We start from the raw sequence: 20,638 nt of genomic DNA on the forward strand, positions 1-20,638 counted from the left end.
TCCATACACAAACATTCATGCATATACTTCTTCACCACCTGCCGGGCCCACAAATGGACTTCATTTAGTTATAATTTGGTGTCTAATGCTGCAACTTGTTAGACTAGCACAACACAGCTGGCCAGCTGATGATCCACTCTCCTACCTTCCCCACTTCTTTTTTTTACCTTTTTTCTCAAAGGTACAGTTTGGCTGTACAACTTTCAAATATATGCTTCTTTGATCAGTAACACACAGTCTGAAAAGGATTATATGTTTGGTGCAAGTATTAGGTCAAACATTAGCTTTGTTTGTAAACTATTATTCACCAGCTCATTCACAAAGAAATTAATACAAGCTCAAGTGGCTGGAGAAACTGAACTGTATGCAATGAAATTGTCAAAACTGAGAAAATTGACAGTCAGCAAAGTGTCTGTAAAATGGTTGGACTGTATTTAACACAATGGGGGATGCAACAGATGCAGTGATGGTAAGAGAAGTCATCAAAGACTAGGACAAAGATGAAGGAAACCTCAGCAGGGTACTGCAGTGACATTTTCAACCAAAGAGCGCATCATGCTTGCAAAATGAAAAGACAAGAAAGATTTGTAGCAGCATGATCCATGAAAATACTTAAATAGGTATTCTTATTTTGCACTTTCTGCAGCTTTGTCTCAGCTTCAAACCCTCATATGTCATAGCCATGTCAGATAGTTCTGTTTGTGAGGAAAAGATATCTCTGACACGATTCACAACATCCCATTAAGTTTGTTTTCATTATTTGTGAATTCAATAACGACTGCATCTGTGCAAACTGTTAGGCGGACGCACCAATTTCTATCATCAATTGCACATTTGTGTGTCATGCACATTTTACGTCATTTATTATTAATGCATCATAATGGTTGATTGTGAAATGAGCCAATATTTCAGGATATGGCCAAACAACCATTTGATATTGTACCCCCTTTGTGCCTCAAAGGGTGACCTTTCACTGTTTTAGGCCTTAAAGTAATTTCAGTAAAATAAGCTATTGATCAACATTTTTCAGCTCGAACATAATCCATTCAGTGACTTTATAGTGTTTTGCTCAGACATTATAGTCATTTGGGAAAAAGTATATAATACTTTTGCTGAAGAGTTTGCTTTACTTTTCTATTTCCACTCTATGGAATATTAACATCTAATGTTCACATTCCAAAGGACACTACCAACAGGGTATGGGTCATGTTTATCTTGCTAGTTGTCTGCTGTCTAACATTAGGTTCATTATTAAAATGCCTTGTATCGTTAATATATTTGACTTTTCCAAAGATGTAACATTAGACACCAGTTTATTGTCTTGTTGAGGGCCTGGCATGGTCCATCTTTCAGAGTTCTTTAGTCTACAGTATTTTTGCTGCATGGCAAGTGAAAGTGAGCTTGTAAGCCTATGTCAGAATGCAGTGATGTGCATAGGTTTGCAGGGTGGTCACAGATACAGTGCTCTGTTTTCAAGTTTTCAACCTTTTTGGATGAAACAGTTTTCTGTAAGAGGTTGTAACTGTACACTTAGCTTGGAAGTGAGTTCAGCTGGATTCCTATGTTGTCTTTGTTGGGGGCTTGCTCTCTCCTGGTAGCTTCTAACACCTTGTTCTTGAGAGCGGAATGCACTGTCTTTAAAAGTGTGTGTGTGTGTGTGTGTGTGTGTGTGTCAGGCTTACTCTCCCACAGTGCTGAACAGAAATCAATTAGTGTGGTGAATGTGTGGGGAGCGAGTCCCCCTCAACCCCTTTGTCACAATGTGTGAAACAGCTGCTACCACTGAATACTTACACCTCACACAGCAACACATAGACACACACGCACCACTGGAGGCTGAACAGCAGTGGACAGAGCACACACAGCAGTGCAATGAAGAGGGGTAATATTGTGTAATTACGGATTCCTTTCAGGCCGAGGGAGAGTTCAAATAGAGCTGTTTGTCTGGGTAGATAGACTGAAAGCTCTGCACCTCAGTCTCTCTGTGTGTGTGTGTGTGTGTGCGCGTGTGCGCACGCGCGCACATGCATTCGTGCGTGTTTGTGTAAATGAATAAGTGTACATGTGTGTTGGCATCTTAAGCTAGGACCACAGAGACATGAATCATTAGTAATGCCCCCCCCCCCAATACCCACCATTATCAATAAACCAGCACTCTGAGAAGGGGCAAACACTTGTTGTTCAGTCCTCTCTCTCCCTGACTCACTCACTCTCACACACAGATACACACATACACACTCTCTGTGTTGTCCTCCTCTCGTCTCTCTGTCTTTGGCAAAATGAGAGATTTGCTTGTTTCCTGAACTACCCAATTCTTTTTCTTTTTCTTTTTTTTTTTTTTTTAACCCCTCCCATCCAACCACCGTTTCCATGGCATTTAACAAATTATTGCAATTACCCTCGTCATGTGGGTCGCCCCTGGAAACGGGCTGAGGGGCAAGAGCAGAAAGGGGGAGAGAGGGAGAAAGGGTGAATGAAGACCAGAAAAGGTGATAATCCTGTTTTGAACAAAAGGTCAAATTGTTGAATAGAGAAGCCTTGATTAAGCGGAGGAGGTACAAAGTGGAACCGTTTGAGCTTTATTCTATGTGTGCGTGTGCGTGTGCGCGTTTGTGAAGTAGACCGATTTTAGGTCTATTCACTTTAGAGCTGGAAGTGTTGACTGCTGAAGCACAAAAACCAGTTTGAGGTCTCTAACTCTCTGCAGGTGGATTCATGTTGCACTGACTGACTCATGAGTTATGTCAGAGGTGCCTCTCCACTGTTGGACGGTTGAACTGATTAGTTTATTATTCTATAAATTGATGACTTTTGTCATAATTGTTTATGGGGGAAAAACAACTGCCTATTGGATCTCAGAGGTGAATATTTATGAGCTTCTTTAAGTACATTTTTGACTTGCTGACTTGTGTTGGTCACCCAATAATTCATGGTTTCATCGAGAAAAGGTCCAGCAGATGCATGAAAAATTTAAATAATCATTCGCTGCACCCCTAACTAACAATAACTGAACATAGAACTTTTTTTGTGGAGATGAATAGAAGAGATTAGACACTCATTAGAAGAGATGAGTGTTATAAAAAAACAAAGAAAGGATCAGAGAGATGGTATATTTCATGGTGGGCCTTGTCGTGGCCTGGTGCTGCCACTGTTTAGTTAAATTATGTGGAAGTCATTTGACGTCTACATTCAATCTGTCAGGTATCCACTGCTATAATTATGCAATTATGAACCTTTATTCTCTCACGTCTGACTGTACACCTCATCCCCCCACTCTTGCTCTGGCGAAATGCCTCAATTTGATTTCTTTTATTTATTTATTTGTGTGTGTGTGTGTGTGTGTGTGTGTGTGTTTATGTTCTCCTTGCCTCTCTCACCATGTGCTCCTTGTTTTAAGTCTTCGAAACTCCCACAGGTCTGATGCATGTAATCTTAACTTATTCTTTCTTTTTTTTTTTTATGTGTTTGGCATTTGGTCATGTTTTGTGTGACCCAAGTATGTGAATCTTTGATGTGTCCTATTAATTCAGTTTAATGCAAGTGAATGGGAAGCAATTAATATGTTTGTGCGCACACAATGGTGGATGTGTGTTTTGTATATGTGCAAGTGTCAGTGAGACACATGGGAACAGCAGTGTATGTCAGGGCTTGTGTTTAGGAAATAGACAAAAAAAAGATGCTGTTCAAACAGCCACCCACACTCATACTCCTTATCTCACACCTCTCTGAACCATTGTTCTGTAGAGGTCTTTATCAGAGAGGTGAGGCTGCCATATTTCCCATGGTGCTCAGCTCTTTGTACCGGCTTGATGAAAGTGTTGAGATAATTAATCCTGGACCCGGGGTTTGTATGTAAAACTGTGAACTCTGGGGCTTTCTAATTGATTTGGAACGTATGTTTGTATGACCATGTGTGTTTGATTTTCATTTAGAAAAGCTCAGCTCTGTGTTTGTGTGTATGGTCCTGGTATTAGTCCTGTTGTGCGGACCTGAGTCTGTTTACACACTGACACTATGGGAGCAAAAAGCAAATGCCCACTAACATAATCATTAGTTTTCAACGTGAATGCATGTTTGAAGTTTAGGGAGAGCTGAGGTTTAGGTTAACGTTGATGTAAGAGAAGGGAGTAGGCAGGTAGGATTTTTGGTCAATGTTAGAGTAAATGAGTCCAAGTCAATGAAGCATGTTCCTAAATGATTGCTTGTACGACATGCAGTTTGTATTTGAATCATCCATCTAACTGTTATGTTCAAATGGTCTATTTACAGTAGATCAGTGTCTGTTGCCTACAATGAATACAAATACACAGGAGGTAAAGTAAACCCAGAGTATGTGGCAAGTTTAAACTGGGGGCAAGACAGATGAGCACAGACAAGCAAGAATCTTCAGTGATGTCTTCCTTAACAAGGGACATATAAACCCATCCGTTATATTAAAATCAACTCATATGTGCTAAGAGAGCTGAATGACTTCTTGCCAAGTGTAGAAAAATGTGCTTCTGGTGTGAACAGCCAGACTACTGCTCACTCAACACAGTCAGTCTGGCATTAATTCTCCAAATGAAATAAATGGGCCCGGCCTACCTCAGTCCTCAACAGAGTGGACAGCTCGTCTCCTGGTTTTATTTAGAAATGGCACCATGTAGACATGACATGCTCTGGGGATAGTCTGCTCCACAGTCTGTTTACTGTCAGACCCACTGCAAATACAGATACCACTGATTTCCCACTAAAACTGAACTGATCTTATCAATCAATCAGAACTCTTACTGATGGTTAACTCTAAACTAGTTATTAATAGGCATACATTGAATCATTTTAAACTCTTGTGAATGTAGAACAAGTCTGGGGTGATAGACCTGAAAAAGAAAAGTTATAGTTAAAATGTTGCATATTAAAGGATGTCTGCTTCGCTAAAATATCTGTCGTAGATGTCCCAATGAAATAACAGCAATTTGCTTTCATAGCTTTAAAACAGCAACAACAATTTTTAGGTACCAAGGGTCTTACCCTCAGTCCAACTAAGATTTAGTGGTGGAAATGAAAGACTTCTGTTTACTGACTGTCAATAAACAGATTTTAAAAGAGAATTGAGGGAAGATTATTCATCGTGTTTGTCTTGGGTTTGGCATGAAGCATGATTTATGTTTTTTATTCTAGACAGTTTTCCACCACATATATATAACAGCAAAATTTCATTTGCACGACCGTGTGCTGAAGAGGGAAACAAATACTGGTGACTCAGGAGAAAAAGTATTCATATACTGTGCAGTTGGCTATAAAGAAAAAAGGGTCCTCCTCAAATTTTTTATTTTTTTTTGGTTGTTGTTCCTCCAGACTAATCAAGAGACCAAACAAAGGGAAACACAAAAATTAATGGAAGAAACAGTGTATCTTTGTGTGTGTGTGTTTTGGGGGGGGGGGGGTTATAAAGACAGGTGCAATGTTTTTTTGAGGGGGTTTATTTTGAGAGAATTGAAGAGAAAGATAGATGTAGGGGAGAAGCAAAGGCTTTGATAGCAGTGGGTCTTATGCTCTGTCATTAGTTGGGCATTAACCCCCTCCCCTTTAAACCCACTTAGTAATGACAGGGCATAAGAAGCGAAGGAGGAGGAGGGGTCTGGAAGAATACAGGGAGATTGAGAGGGTTAGTCCACAGCACCTGCCCAGGGTCACTGCTTCACCCCAGGGGGTCCTAACTACCTCCGTTTTGGCTGTCCGTGGCTTTGCCTGCCTGACAAGTACTCCCAGAGCAAGACCACGACTCAAGGCAGCTGAGGATACATTCAAATGTAAAGAGAGAGGGTGGGATGTGAGGTCAGATGTAAACCTCTGTTCTTCTACCAATGTATTTTTGCAGGTTGTGGTTCACACCTGTTTTTTTTTTTATTATTATTTTTTTTTCTCCTTTCTTTCTTTCTTACTTCGTGTACTTTGCTTGTCAGCGGTGTGCAGGATTAGAACAGCTAAATGGAAGCCACAATTTTCAGCAAAATTTGTTTTTAGTTTAGTTTTTTCTTTTTTTTTGGGGGGGGGGGCAATTTTTATGATCACCTTTTTATTGGAAAAAAAATGAAAACCCACATGAAAACATTTCATGCATAAATGACCAGATAAAGATGTAAAGGCCACTGTCAGTTTTTGTTTTTTTTTTGTTTGTTTGTTTGTTTGTTGTTTTTTTTTCCCCTCTCTCCAGATACTGTCCCTCTACATCCAACTTTCAGATGGGAACGCACATCATGGATCCCTTGGGACATAAAAAAAAAAAACTGAATAAATCCTCTGAAAATCATGGAATAGAAAGAGAAAATTGGCCATATGTTTAAAGAAAAATTATTTAGTTTTTCATATTTGCTCTGAGTGATGTATTTCTTCTAAAACCTCATGAGAAAAAACAAATGCTATTTAATGTTATTTATCGGTCCATTATCTATTGGAGTTATCATTTGATCTAGAGTCATATTAAAGGGTGGGGAGTATTGCGAATCTGTTTGTTTGAATGTGAAGGTTTTGCGTATGTTTAAATATTGTTTTAAAAGCTTTTCTAGGGAAGGGCATAGGAAAGCAGCAAGGCTATGAATGCTGTGATGAATTTCATGCATTTCAATTTGTTGCACGGTTCTGTATGCCTATTGCATCTGTCCCTATCAAATAAACAATGAATGAACGTGAGAAAACATTTTAAAATGTACATTCAATTCTCCCATAACCTAACTTATGGGAGAATTTAATTTAATTTGCACATGTGTAAAAGAATCATATCTTAATATATGAGAAGCTGTTAGGAGTATCTGCTTCAAATATAAAGATAATTGATCAATTATCAGAATAGTGGGTAGTTATGTTACTAATAGCTGCAGCCCTGCTAAAGATAAGATGTTTTAACAGTCAAAGTCAGTAAACTTGCCTGTTGTGTATCTGATAGGGCTGGTTGGTGTGTGAGGACCAGGCCTGTCAGAATCGAACCAGACGTCTGCCCATCGCCTTCTCCCGCCACGGACCCATCTGCCCCAGCTGCACCAAGGCGACCCTCAGACCTGAGGTAACTCACACACATCAGAATTTACTCGTTAGCTCACACAGACAAGCAGCCATGCTTTTTAATATTGTCCTTCAATAGGGGTCACACACATAAACCTGCTTCATCAGAGACACACTGACTGAGATTGAGATGAATGCACAGACTGATACAAGTTGAATTGTGCATGTTTTGTCCAGGTGATGGTGCTATGGAGCTGAAATCACTCCTCATATGTGTTGTACATCTGTGCTCATTAAGATCACATTACAACATAAATACAAACAGATCAAGATGAAGTTCTTTGTCTTTCAGCTTTTCTGTGTATGTTTGATGGTGCATCCATGCACACATACACACCTTCATGCGTTTGAAGGCACTCAGAGCTGGATGGTAGTTGAGCCATTAAAAGCATCTGTCTGTCTCCCTCTTGTAGCTGCCTCATGAACACTTTGTTAGCTTGACCACTGGATTTTAAAGAAACACTCTCCCTTTCCCATTTGAGCATGACGGTTCAATCTATTTTTTGCCTCTCCTCCTCTGTCCCATTCTAACCATTCCTTTCTCCACCCTAGCCTTAACTCTCTCTTGTCAATTTTTTATCTTGCGTGCTCTGCTCCTCTCTGTCCCCCCTGGCTGCTTTGCTGTCTCTGGCTCTGTGTCGACAGGTTGTAAACCAGAAGGCCAATTTCTGCTGTCACTGTAGCCACTTAGGCAGCCATTGCTGTGCCTGAGGGCCGTGGCACTTCAAACTGTGGGCTGAATAAAACATTTAACTCTCCGTGTTCACTCATGCACCCTTTGACTACCCTAAAACCTGTAACCTGTCTTCATTTTACCTGGTTTCTGCCACACTGTTTGACTCCTTACTCTGTCATTACATAGTCTTCGTACGTACATCTATGGGGCACAGGGTGTGGTGGTGATAACAACAGAATTAACCAGCTAATGTTACAAAGTGCTTTGCATGAAGGCAGAAGAAGCGTAGATGAAATTGGCCACTTTGACTGGAATAACCCAGAACATGTAAAATCGAGTCTTGTGCTTTAATATCTCAAATCTATTGATACTTTTTTGGAAACGTTGCATTGTTCCGTTTCATCTTGCTTTGGCTAATGGATGCCTGTATTGATATACATAGTATGGTGTTCATTAAAAATCATTATTCACCTATTATAGCTAAGCAGCACAGCCTGTTTGTCTGGAGTATAACAACGTGCTGGCTCCAGATGGTGTGAGGAGAGAATAAACAAACAGAAGGCAGACATTGTTTCCACTGTACCATTACAGGCTTAATGTTAAAATCAGTCTGCAAAAACAATCAGCATAGTGTTCATCTGTTTAAGGTGTTTCAGTGATGATCACATGAATTTGACCCATATGACTTGAGGCCAGAATGCACTTTGAAATCAATGATTAAGCCTGTCAGGGTAAAAATACTGGAAACTCAACTCTCACTGAGATTCACCATTGTTGCACTCATTGAATGCAGACAAGAGTAGCTAATATCTTCTCCCGTGATGCGGACCTGACCACTTGACTGAAAAACGGCTAACCTCTTGTGGTTTCCCAGGGTAAAAGATTTCTTCGTCTTCTGTCCTATCATGTATAGCAGAGAGGTGTTGTCTAAATAAGCTGAAAAATTAGCTTGAATGCAAGTACATATTTTAATAAAAGCCATAGACAAATAAAATATGAAATGAAAGAAAATGAAATTGGGGGGAGGGGGGGGTAAAATTGCAATTAAAGTATTCAATAAATTCGAGCATAACTTTCATAATGAATGTTCTATATAGTTTAAAATTGAAATATAAACACTTATAAGAATTTGTTCACTTTTCTACTAGCCTCACGACACAATATAACGTGTCTACCTTTAAGAAATTTAATCCTGATTCTTGCAGCTGATGCTGACCTTGGACCTTTAGCTTAGAAGGCAGGACCAGGTATTACACAATTTCATATTAGGGTACCACTTACTCTTTAAGTATTAGGTAACATTATTGTCTGAATCATGCTATTGCATAGAGATTAATAGCCCACTAGCTTGCATATTAAATTGCTGCCAATTATGCAAAGCAGTCAAGAGACCATTCATGGCTATCTGAGCTGGTGGTCGACAGACTGTGCTCAAACAGGAGGAGAAGAAGATGAGGCATCCACTAGTGGTTGCTTAGAGCTTGTGTCCTTTAAGTTTTGTTTTTAAGTTTGTTTGTTTTTTTTTTTTTTTCTTTCGGGAAGTGCCATTGGGTTTTTGTGCTGACTTGGGCTAAATAACATTTATGTTTTTCATCTGGCAGTATCACATCTTAACAAATTAATATCAGCACCAGTTAAAAGCAGAGTCAGGGGTTTCGTCTTTGTGTACAACACCAAATAATCTTTGTTTTTACAAGAGCTTCTGTAAAGGCGCTTTTTGTTTGTGACTCTGCTTTCCCTTTTCTCTCTTGCATCAATGGTGCATTTACCATCGCTGTGGGTGCTGTGTCTCCTCTCTTCACCTCCTTCCATCCATCTCTCTCTCTGCCTCTTTCCTTTTCTCCCTCCCTCTCTCTCTGGACACAGATTCAGAGCGTGATCTGATCTCCATGTAATGGGAGAGTAATAGGCACTCTGCCTTGATTGGTTGGTAATTTGGGGGAGTTATGCACAGGTGCAATTTGTAATATTTTCAGTAAATTAAATTTCTTTCTCTTCCTCTCTCTCTTGCTCGTCATCTCTCCCTCTCTCCCTCTCCTCCCCCCCTCCACAGCGTTTAACTCAAAATAGGCTATTTTTTTCCTCACCCTGGCTCAAATTTCTGTCCTAACTTTCCCTTTCTTTCCCTTTTATTCAATGCGTTCATCCATGCTCTTTCTTTGCATTTTCTTTCTCTCCCCTCCCTCGCTCCTTAGCTTTTAGACTCATTCTCTTTTCTACAGACTTGCTCTTTCTCTCCTCCACCCACCCTCCTTTTCTGTCTCTCTTTTTCTCTCCTTGTTTTATTGATGTACGCTCAGGCGCCCATTAGAGCTCCCTTTTTCCCTCTAGTGGAAATTGCAGCATGTTAATTTTCACACAAATTACGGCAATAGCAGGTATCTCTATTTGATACATTATAGCAGGAGCAATCAGAGATAATTGAGTGCCTTTCAGAGGGAGACGGCTGCATTCACTGCCGGCTCAAAGCTGCCCCATTATCGCCTAATCGCTCTTTAAACACTGAATTTTGCCGAACAAAAATTCTTGTCATAATTTTGCTTAAGTGTATTTGGAAATCACAGTCCTTTGAGTGAGGATAATTGAAATCAAATCCCTTTCACTGGAGCTGACATTTCTACATTTCCCCCCAATTGAAATTAATTTCAAAAATTGAGCATGAATATCTTCAAATAGCAGGCAATTATGCCTTTCAATGGGGAGAAATTACCGGTGCTGAATCGTTGGAGGCTTGCGGGCGAGAGCACCAGTTAAATGCCTTTGTTTCCTGCCGTGTTTGCCTAGTAAAGATTTACATATATTGACTCATTATGGTGTCTTGTGAAGCTGATCGGCGTGACTACCACAACTGGCAATAATGCTCATCGCATCTAAAAAGCTCAAGAGTTTTAAAGCCTTGTGGCCTCACAGCTGAGGGAAAATGTATGTTTGTTTCTCTCCGTCTCCCTCCCTTTTTCACTCTCTCTCTCTTTCTGCAGCTGCAGTAGTGTAAGGGCTTGAAGCTTCAGTTCAACGCGCGTTTGCAGCTAAGTTGGTGAAGAGTATAGAGGAAAAAGTGTGTAATGCCGAGGCCTTGTTTGTATCACCAATGCTGTGATATTTTTCCTCTAAATGTCTATGTGAAGCTATTGAATAGTTGCACTCTTTCAGCACACTCTCCATCCTCCATGAACTCTGTTTGGTCGGCTGTACTCTCTCCACTCATACTCAGAGTTTGTCTGACTCGCTACCTTTTCATTACCTGCTTCAGTGGTGTACCTCAACAACAGTATGGTGCACAAAAGTTCTCGAGGTCAGATCCATGTGTCTTTTACTGTGTGCGTGTGTGTCCCCTAAATAATGGATGTTTGAATGTTTTTGAAGACTCTGAGAAGGCATTGAGTGCTCGTTTTATTTTTTGCACCATTATACACTGTTGCTCTGTGATTTAGATCAATTTTTAAAATTTGGCTTCCTTTTCTTATTTCTTACTTTTTCTTGTTCTATACATCCTGTCTACATGCTTTCTTTCTCTCCCTCTCTTATGAACACACACATCTCCCTCTTCCTTTAAGCTTAACTGTGTTTGTGTGTGTACATGCGCTGTGTGTGTGTGTCGAGAGGGGAAGTCAGTCGGGGAATGGGGAGGCAAAGGAGCAAGGGGTACGAGGTGGGGGCTGGGGTGTCCTACGCTCCCGGGAGACAGGCAATTTCACAGCTGGTTTGCTCCTTAGGCAGTCAGGCTGAAAATGCTGCAGATTTGTGGAGCAAATTGAAATGGTGTCAGTGCAGGAACAAAGCGCGGAGCTGAATGACGAGGTAGGCGTGTGTGTGCGTGTGTGTGTGTGAGGGAGAGAGTGAGGAGGGGTTGAGGGGCTCTAAATTCAATAACAACCCTGTAACATTTTGGCCACGCCTTTCTGACACCTGTCAATCAATCTGTATGCTGCCACTGGCCCGCCCACAATCAGCATTATATTGTTTGAAGGTGCTGCCGTGTGTGTGCAAGTGTGTGTATTTTATTTTCAAGAGGAAGAAGTGGTATGCGGTGCTTGTGCCGAACGAGCTTTTCAACCTTGGCAACCGTAACCGAGGCTCCATTATGGGATGTGCATGGTTTGGTTGTTGACTAGACAGTGCATCAACGGTCAACAGCTGTGCGTGCCATGTGGGCAGCCATAGAAAGCCATTAAACTCACACACACACAATCATTCATTCATTCACCCGCTCGCTCATATTCACACATCACATAGTTTACATTTAGTTGCATTAGATACTCTTGCCACTTGATTATGCCACAGCAGTAAAAACTGAAATTACAATTATGCACATTGCCGATTGGCAGGTATAATAAGCACACACCAGCTCTGTACCTCACTCGCACACACATACAGATACTGACACACAGGAATTATCAGGGGATTCTTCCTGGTGGTAATAATAAAGCACTCGGCGCACACCTGATGGCAGTGTGGGGTCGGGGCTTAGCGTGCCCTCTCCAGCGTAGCAGGGAAATGACGAGCCAATAACTGCAATTAAACATGCAGTATAATGGCTAATCAAATTGACAGCCTCGGCTGTTCGCATGCCTCTCTCACAATGGCTTATCACAACAAACTATTATGAGGGAGGGTATTTCGGGCCCGATCCCCTCTTTTCTTTCCCTCTCTCTTCCTCACTGTCTGTGATTCTCTCCATCTCTCTCCCCTTTCTGTATCTTTACCCTTTTCTCTCCTTTGCTCTTTTTTCTTTTCCTTTTTCCCCCCTCCCAACTCTCTGTCTTGCTCATCCTCTCTGTCCCTCTCTTCTCTCTCTCTCCCTCTGGCAGGCTGTCGTGTGGCTTCAGTTAATTACAGTGGAGATTAACAAAGCAAGCAAATTTGTTTTCTTGCTCCACTGTGTCACACAGAGGAACACAGACTTTTTTAGCAGATATAGTCCAATCATTGAGGTGTATGTTTAGTCTTCACGCTGCTTAAATTGATAAACTGGCTTTATTCATCTGTTGGGGATGCTTTTCTGCTCTATCATAATTTTGCCAAAATAATAGAAACTACTAACTCTTTCATACAGTGGTAAATCAAAGGTACAGTGGAAGAGTTGGTTTGTGAATGGTGGTGACAAACTGTGTCTCTCTTGAATGGGATAAAGCAAGCTTGAGATATTTGTGCTAGTATTACTCCAGCTTGAGCACAGCTTCTCGTGCATTCATTTTCGTTATTGGTTGAATCTGTCAAATATTTTCCTCATAAATAAATGTTATTTTCATTTCTGTATAACATTTTTAAAATGTTCTCAATGGCTTCTGTAGGTCTAAGATGACCAGTTTTCCCCTGGACTAGCAGTCCAAAAGACAAAGCCTGCCATTGTCTCTTGGTGGTAAAAGCAGTAATGTTTGAGAAGCTGGACTCAAAATTGATTTGAAATTTTTTTCTGTAAAAACTTGAAATTGATCAACCATTTGATTCAATGAACAATTGTTTTAGCTCTACATCCATTATTCCAACATGATTACCTCTGATTTCCGGCTGTGTAGTCATAACAAATAAATGGAATTTTAGCTTAAAACATTTTTGTCCTTGTGTGACTTATTAACCGCTGAAAACCTGGACAGACAGCCAGTGTGTAGCTAATTTTGAATTGGCAAAATCAGGAATTATGCAGTTTTTGCCACTGCCCACTCCCCACTTCCCCCAAACATCCCATATCAGTATCACAAGCACATTAAGGCCATGGTTTGAGTGATCCACGCTGAATAGTTTCATTGTTTTTATAAAAATAATCTGTGTTTCTGCAAGTGCTTAATTTTGGTCAGTCATGACACGCCATCAGCAGTGATCCCCAGCCTCACATTGTCAATAGAGTAGAGAGAGGGGGCGGGTTAGCTTTTTAGAATATATTAAATGTTTTTGCCATAACTAAAATAACTCTGTATGTGTGTGTTCTCTCCACAGTACACTGAGAAAGCCCTGTACAACCAGCTCTGCTTCTACAGGTTCATCTTTGACTGGGAGTATGCTTACAACAAAGTGCTACTCGAAAATGAGAAAAGTAAAACTACACACGCCCACACACACACACACACACACATTATTTGTTACTGTGCTTGCCAACTGTACCAACAATGTTCAGAAGTTTCCTGTTAGAAAATGAATTTCTGTGCTGTAGCTGTGAAATCAGACCTTCATTGTTAAATTTGTTGATAATTTCCTCTTCTTTTCAGGTAATTTTGTTATTATTTTGTAGTAATGCCTTTGGCACTGAAAGGAAATTACCAGAACTGTTATTGAAGTTTGAATTCTGCTGTCCAAACAATGCTTCCTGAGAAATTCACATCCACCATAACATTAGTAATCAATGGCTCAACGTAAACCTTTTACCCAGACTGCACTTACAATATTCACCAATGATGTGACACACACAACACTCACACAGATACACACACATACACACAAGGAAAGGGGGATATTGGTTGGGGGGGGGTTAAGGACATTCAGCTCCTCGAGTCGACAGCCCTAATTTAGGAGACGGATTCAATCACACACACATACAGAATGCAAAACGCTCCAATCACTGGAAGAAAGAGGGAAAGAGCCCTCCACCGCTCTCCCTCTACCCCTACCCTCACTGTCCATCTCTATCGCTTTCTCTCCTTTGCTCTCTCTTTCCTTTCTCTCTCTTTCTCTCTCTCCCTCTCTTGGACAGGCACTCGTTTGGCTGTGTTGATTGAAAACAGGTTTTAGATTTGGGGAAATGATAGGGGGAGTAATGGGCGCGCTGACGAAAGGATAGCCCTTCTCCTATAATGGGACATGGAGCGTATATTTCCCCCTTGGACTCAAATAGACGCTACTCCAGTGCTCTGGGTGTGCTCAGTAGGCGTCAGCCACAAGGCCTCTTTACCCATAGTTCTCCCTGATTGATGTCACTTGATTAGAAAGGGCCGTTGGGCCGAGTGATTTATTTATTTGATTAAATATTTATGTATGTATGTTATTTATGTATGTATGCCTGAATACAGTGAGTGTGTGTGCCAGGGTGGACCTGAGTGAGGCAGCAAAAGAGTGAGAAAGCAGAGGTAAATATAACATGTAATCAACAGATGACCACTCAGAAGATGAAGGGAGCTGAAATAGAGGGATTGGACCTGTGTAGAGGAGGGAGGGAGGGAAAGGAAGGAGAACTAACATGATTATAGCCTCCATTTTTGCTTTCTTTTATTTCTGTCTTTGCCCAGATGCAAGAAATCATCGCCAATCAATTCTTGACTCTCCTTTCTTTATATTCCTTTGCTTTGCAGTGGGTTTGTTCCTCAGCCGTGTTTGGTACATCACAAAACAACACAGTACAATGCATTCTTTACTCTGGGGTAAAGCCCTGGAAATGCTTGGCATTTACCTACATAAACTCAGCAAAGCAGTCAGTGTTCAGCATACAACACAGACAAGGAGCTATTAGAAGTTTAGCAACATGTCTTTTGACAGCTGCAAGAATTTGGGCTTCACTGACACCACGTTAGGCGCAATCCATATGCTACGTATTACCTCGCAGTAAGTACTGTCTATTTTGGGCTTGAGATGCATCACATAAAGCCTGTTTGTGACATATTACGTGTTTCATGAGTGTTGCAGCCATTGAGTGATTTTTGGCATCCCAGGTTGGCTGATTGATTAATTCCTACAACAAAAGACACTGTTAGTGGACAGAAAAGATAAAACTGTGACATCCTACTAGAATATAGATAATAGAAAAGCGTTTTGAGGCACTGATAAAAGTATCCAGTGTTAGTTAGAACAACCTGTGACACATTCTGAAACTCTTTAGATTTCCATTTCTCTTTCTGTGCTTAATATAAACATTCATTCATCTTCATGACCTGTGAGCAATTTAGAGTTACCAATTAAGCTAATGCATGTCTTTGGATGGACCTTCTTGTTGTGGGGCAACACTGCTGACCACTATGCCGCCTTGCTTCCTGAAGTTAAACATCTCTGAGTAAAAGCTGGTGGTTCAGTTTCCTCTTGAAATGGTAAGAAAAGTGTCTCAGTGGGCTGGAAGGGTCACAGAACAGTTCTAGAGGGACTGGACCACCCACCAGCTGTGCATCATAACACCAACACCACATCTAGGCATCATCATGTTTACTTGTTACTAGCTTTGTCGGGCTTCCACAGCCAAATACTTTCCTCTGTTCTCTTAGCTGGCAGTCCATCAAATCATCACCTTGTCCTGTCAGACGCTTTTCTAAACACAAGCCCACCGCTTTGCCCGAATGGTCCCCGAAATCTTTTTGAGAGGCAGAATATGTGGCTGCCTTCTGTCAGTAACCGGCACTGTTGGGCTAGTGGAGGTGTGCAGCACCGCCCAGCACTCTACAGAGTTAACACTAACAACAAGTCTCTTGTTTCTCTTCTTGGACTTGACAGAGTCACAGTGACGGCCACAGAAATGTACAAACAGAAGAGTTTGCATTTAAATGTTTTCAGTACCAATAAGAACATTAGAAACAGGCTTAAATGGATTGTTTTGGTAACTACTGTGTGCAAGATATCCTCAACAGTTATTAACACCCTGGTATAATGCCTTGTTGATGCTGTGTTGGAGAAAATAACTAGACAAGAAAACATCAGACATGTTCTATGAACCATAGAACCAAATAACTAAAATAAAAAACACATTGTTCTTAGTTTGGTGATATCTACAGGAATATGGCAGATACTGATATCTCCTAGTACAGTTTCCTACCAAGTGGGAGATATTCAAGCCAACAAACAACTTTTTATGCTCAAGTTAATGCAGTACTTTAAGGATTGCATCAGATTCACAGCAAATCTCAGCAGGTGTAGGTCACTGCTAAAAAACTAGGGTCTCCAACAAATGAATAATATCCAACACAAACACGCACACACACCTCAGCTTTCCTCAGCTGGGTGACAGTGCGTGTATGCACACACACTCATGCTGCTATGAAGTATAGGTTTAAGGTGTTATCCCATGGTCCTGGGGCAGTAATACCCCATATTACTGCATTACACACCCAGGGGGGACGCACTGCTCAGATTACAGGGAGGAGACATACAATCCTATACACCCTACTCCACTCTGTGTGTGTGTGTGGTGTGCATACTTAATATGGTCTTGACTGTTGGTTTGTTGTGTTTCTGGTGATTATGCCCTGCAGTTTAGTTTCAAATCCAACTACTTGAGATTATTAATAGCTGATATCTCTTAGCACTGGTGTTGACGTATAACGTTTGCTACAAGAACATAACATTGTCTGAACTGAACTGATTTTAAATTCCCAAACCCCACGAAACGCCAAAAAAACTTAAACTATTAGATCCTGCAGATGTCTTTCATCTGCCAAATTCTGACAAGTCTGATTCCTCAAAGCTGTATTGCTGTCCAAAAACCATCAGTTAAAATTCATTATTTTGAATGGATTTTCTGCCTACTCCCACACATTTTTGACAATCAGGGGTGATGAACAGGTCAGATGCGGTCCTCACCCCCTCTCAGCTGCACCTCCCCTTTGAGATGTGGTTTGTTATGGTTTCAGAAAAACGGGTTACAAAGTAGAGGCTTCAAAATGGTCATAGGTGACCAGAAGGTGATGTAACGGGGAGCCACCACCCAAGTCTCCAGCTTCACTAGCAGCCAAAACAATGATTCATCGTTGCTTTCTTGCTGCTAACCAACTTAGCTGATGTGACAGATGCAGATGTGAAAATGACAGAACAGAAATTTAATATCTGGAATAAAAACACTCTAATTTTCTAGTCAACCTCAAATTTACTCATGCTGCTGCGTGCGTGACCACTATTCCTTTGTTGGGGGTTGGTTTTGGGGGGGGTGACTGTTTAGGGCTACATTGTGAATTCTTTTGGGAGGGGGTGTAGCAGGTGTAGCACATTCTGCCTCCAGAAAAAAAATGTATTTCTTTGTAAAAAAAGTAAGGCAAATTCTGTTGTAACACATACACTGCAACACAGGATCAGGATAATTAGATAGTAAATAATAAGCATGCAATTTACTAACTTGAAAATTGGATGCTTTATGTCACTCTCAAAAAGATTTATACCTTTAAAAAGAATGAATAGGCTTCAGAATAGGCTTCAGACAGGAACGGACATATTGGTTTTGGTTTATTGTCAATAAAAAACAAGACTGTCTTCAGCATTATGTTTATTTAAACCCTGCCATGATATTCTACGGTACTTTTATTGTCATTTAGTTTCAACGTTATCTGCCCATTTATGGTTAACCAGCCATTCAGGATGTGTCCGTTTACATGCGAACTGAGCATCCACAATAAAGCACATTAAAGTCAAATAGCTTCACATGAAAAAACCCTGAGTCAAAGCTGAATGTAATTTGATCAGCTTGACTGTGTGCTTGTGTGTGCAAGTGTGCACATTTGCAAGTGTGTGCCTGTCTTATCTGCATGTACATTGCATTTTTGTGCCTGATTGCTGCGACTAAGTAAAACATGGAGGTAATTTCATCCACTGCAGGAGATCTCTAATAGATTATACACGCACACTGAATGGGGAAAAAAAACAACAGCAACAAAAAAACACATTGTCCATTCCTTAGCTGGGAACATCCCATATCAGTGACTTTCAAATCATTGCATGTCACTTTTCCTCTCCCCGTCTGCCCTGCTCTCCCTTTTTATCTCCCTATCCCTCCCTTCTTCAATCTATCTGTTGCCTTTCTCTTCCCTCCATCACTCCTCCCCTCCAGGTCTCAATCTGGAGTGTGGGCAGTATGATTGCGTGTGTGAGCAATAATGTAATTTTGCTGCATTGATAAAATATAAATTGTCCTTGAGCTGTGCTTTTCTAATGATCCATTTACCGACAGCTTCCCTGCCACCTCTCAGCGCTCTGTTGCAGGTCCTCTTCTCTTCCACTCCTCTCCCCCGACTCTATCTTCTCTCTATTCCCCTCCTTTCCCTCTCTTTCTTCTCCATTTTCTTCTCACTCTCGCTCTCTCTCTCTTCTCTCTCCTCTCTCATGCTCCCCTCCCTTTCTCCGGTGATACAAAGCGGGGTGGCAAAATCCGCGGGTGCGATTGTCAAATCAATTATTCATTCTGTGCAATTACACTCACACAAAGAAGTTTCCCTGTGCTCCGAGTGGTGATTAAATTAACTGCTATTCCAGCTGCCCGTCGCCACCAGCCTAATAGAATATTCATGGAGGCGGCCGACGGAATGGCCGATCTCCATTAACTTCATCATGCTCACTTAATTACAGGCTTGTTATTGTATTTACACCTAGTTAGAGCGTGCAGAGCCCCGATCTACTCGTGCCCAGCACTGCCAGAGTGTGCATGAGTGTGTGACAACACCTAGTTAGAGCAAAGATAACCCCTGATACACTGATTGTGGCGCGTGTGTTGCAGTGCATGTATATATGTATATATGTGTATGACAGGGCGACAAATTGTATCTGCATTGACAGAAATCTCAGGCACATGCTATTAACTCTGCAAAGTTTTCAGCAAGTAAAGCTGCATTTTTCTCCACAGTATGCTTTTCTACCGACACACCATTTTCCATCTCTCATTTTAGTCTGCATCTCTCTCTTGCCATTTTCACTCCTCTCCGTTTTCCCTCATGTCCCGGCCTTTCCAACACTGCCGTCTCCCCTCTCCTTCTGCCTCACATTCGCTCTTTAAGGGAGGCTATTTATTTGAACTACACTCCCTGCTGTGCTCCGACTTGCAGCAAGGTCTCTCCCTCTTTCTTTTCCTCTCTGTGACTCTTAAATCATTCTTTTATCTGTTCACCACACAGTAATTGAGGTGGAAAAGAGAAAGGAGTGGGGAAGGGGAAGAGAAGGGGGGAGAATTATTTTCTCCTACCTTTCAGAAATGATGACATGATTGCTTTCGCTTGATCATGCATCATCACCTCCTTCTATTCCCCAGATAAATAGACTAGTTTGTCTCTCCTTGCCTCTCGTCTCCCCTTTTCTCCCTCCATGTCCTTGCTAACATGAGGATTATCTGGTAATAGTTGCTGCTGCCGTTTTAAGTCAACCACACCATCCTGTGTGTGTGTGTGCATGCATGTGTGATTACTGTTTGTCACTTGGATGTTTTTTAGTCGCCATGACTGTGAGTTAGTGTGCTTTTTAAGTGTTTAACGACCATCAATTGTCTGTGTCTGTGTGTCTCACACTGTTGATCTCTGTGTATCTAACCTTTGTTCCCTTGGGCAGTCAGTGGGCTGGTATTTATCCAGCATCCACTAATGTAGTGGGCAGGAAGGACGAGACAGGAGATAGGGCTGTGGAGATGGCGAGGACATGACAACCGGCCATATGGACTCTGTGTGTGCGTGTGTGTGTTTATACACAGTGTGTCGTGTAGATAAATTGCAGACATATAGAAGGCAGTATGGCTAGAAGTTTTTCCCTTTTCATCAGAAAAGGCATCCTCGTTCCATCTTAAATGAGCGGATTTGATTTACTGCGTCAGAAAATCATTTAAAAACACCCTTTTCTTTTCCCAGAAGTCTGACGTGAATGTTTGTTTTGTGCACACGCGGGAAGCCAATGAGCATTTGTAGATATTATGCTTCTCTATTTGTTTTAATTGTACCATGTGTATGGAAATACTCTGAGGTGTAGCTATGCACTTGACATTTGTAAATGCATGAGCTCTGTTTATTATCAGATTGACTTTGATTCACCATGGGCTCTCTGATTGGATGGTGGATTTTTCCTGGGCTGTGTTTCCATATATGTTGGGCAGCAAATGTTTCCCTCCGAAGTTTAGCAGATGATCTGACACTGAAATCTCACAAATTAAGAAAATCTAGGTCATCAACAATTGTTGAGGCATTGGGCCTCTTCCATGATTTCTTTGTGTGTGTGTAATGAAAGGTTGAAAAATACTTGATCAATATCAAAGTGTGAAAAATGCTGTGA

At 41.2% G+C, this 20,638-nt stretch overlaps 1 protein-coding gene across 1 annotated transcript in view; it reads left to right on the plus strand.

Annotated features, from left to right (window-relative positions):
• Window positions 1–20,638, plus strand: part of pola1 (polymerase (DNA directed), alpha 1) — a 46,718-nt gene that overhangs the window by 24,485 nt on the left and 1,595 nt on the right. The window contains exons 35-36 of the mRNA XM_029528912.1: window positions 6,926–7,042; window positions 13,652–13,748. Coding sequence (XP_029384772.1) covers window positions 6,926–7,042; window positions 13,652–13,748 — 214 coding nt within the window. The remainder of the gene's footprint in view (window positions 1–6,925; window positions 7,043–13,651; window positions 13,749–20,638) is intronic.

This window comes from Echeneis naucrates, chromosome 20 (genome assembly GCF_900963305.1).
Source record: "Echeneis naucrates chromosome 20, fEcheNa1.1, whole genome shotgun sequence".
Lineage (NCBI taxonomy): Eukaryota > Metazoa > Chordata > Actinopteri > Carangiformes > Echeneidae > Echeneis > Echeneis naucrates.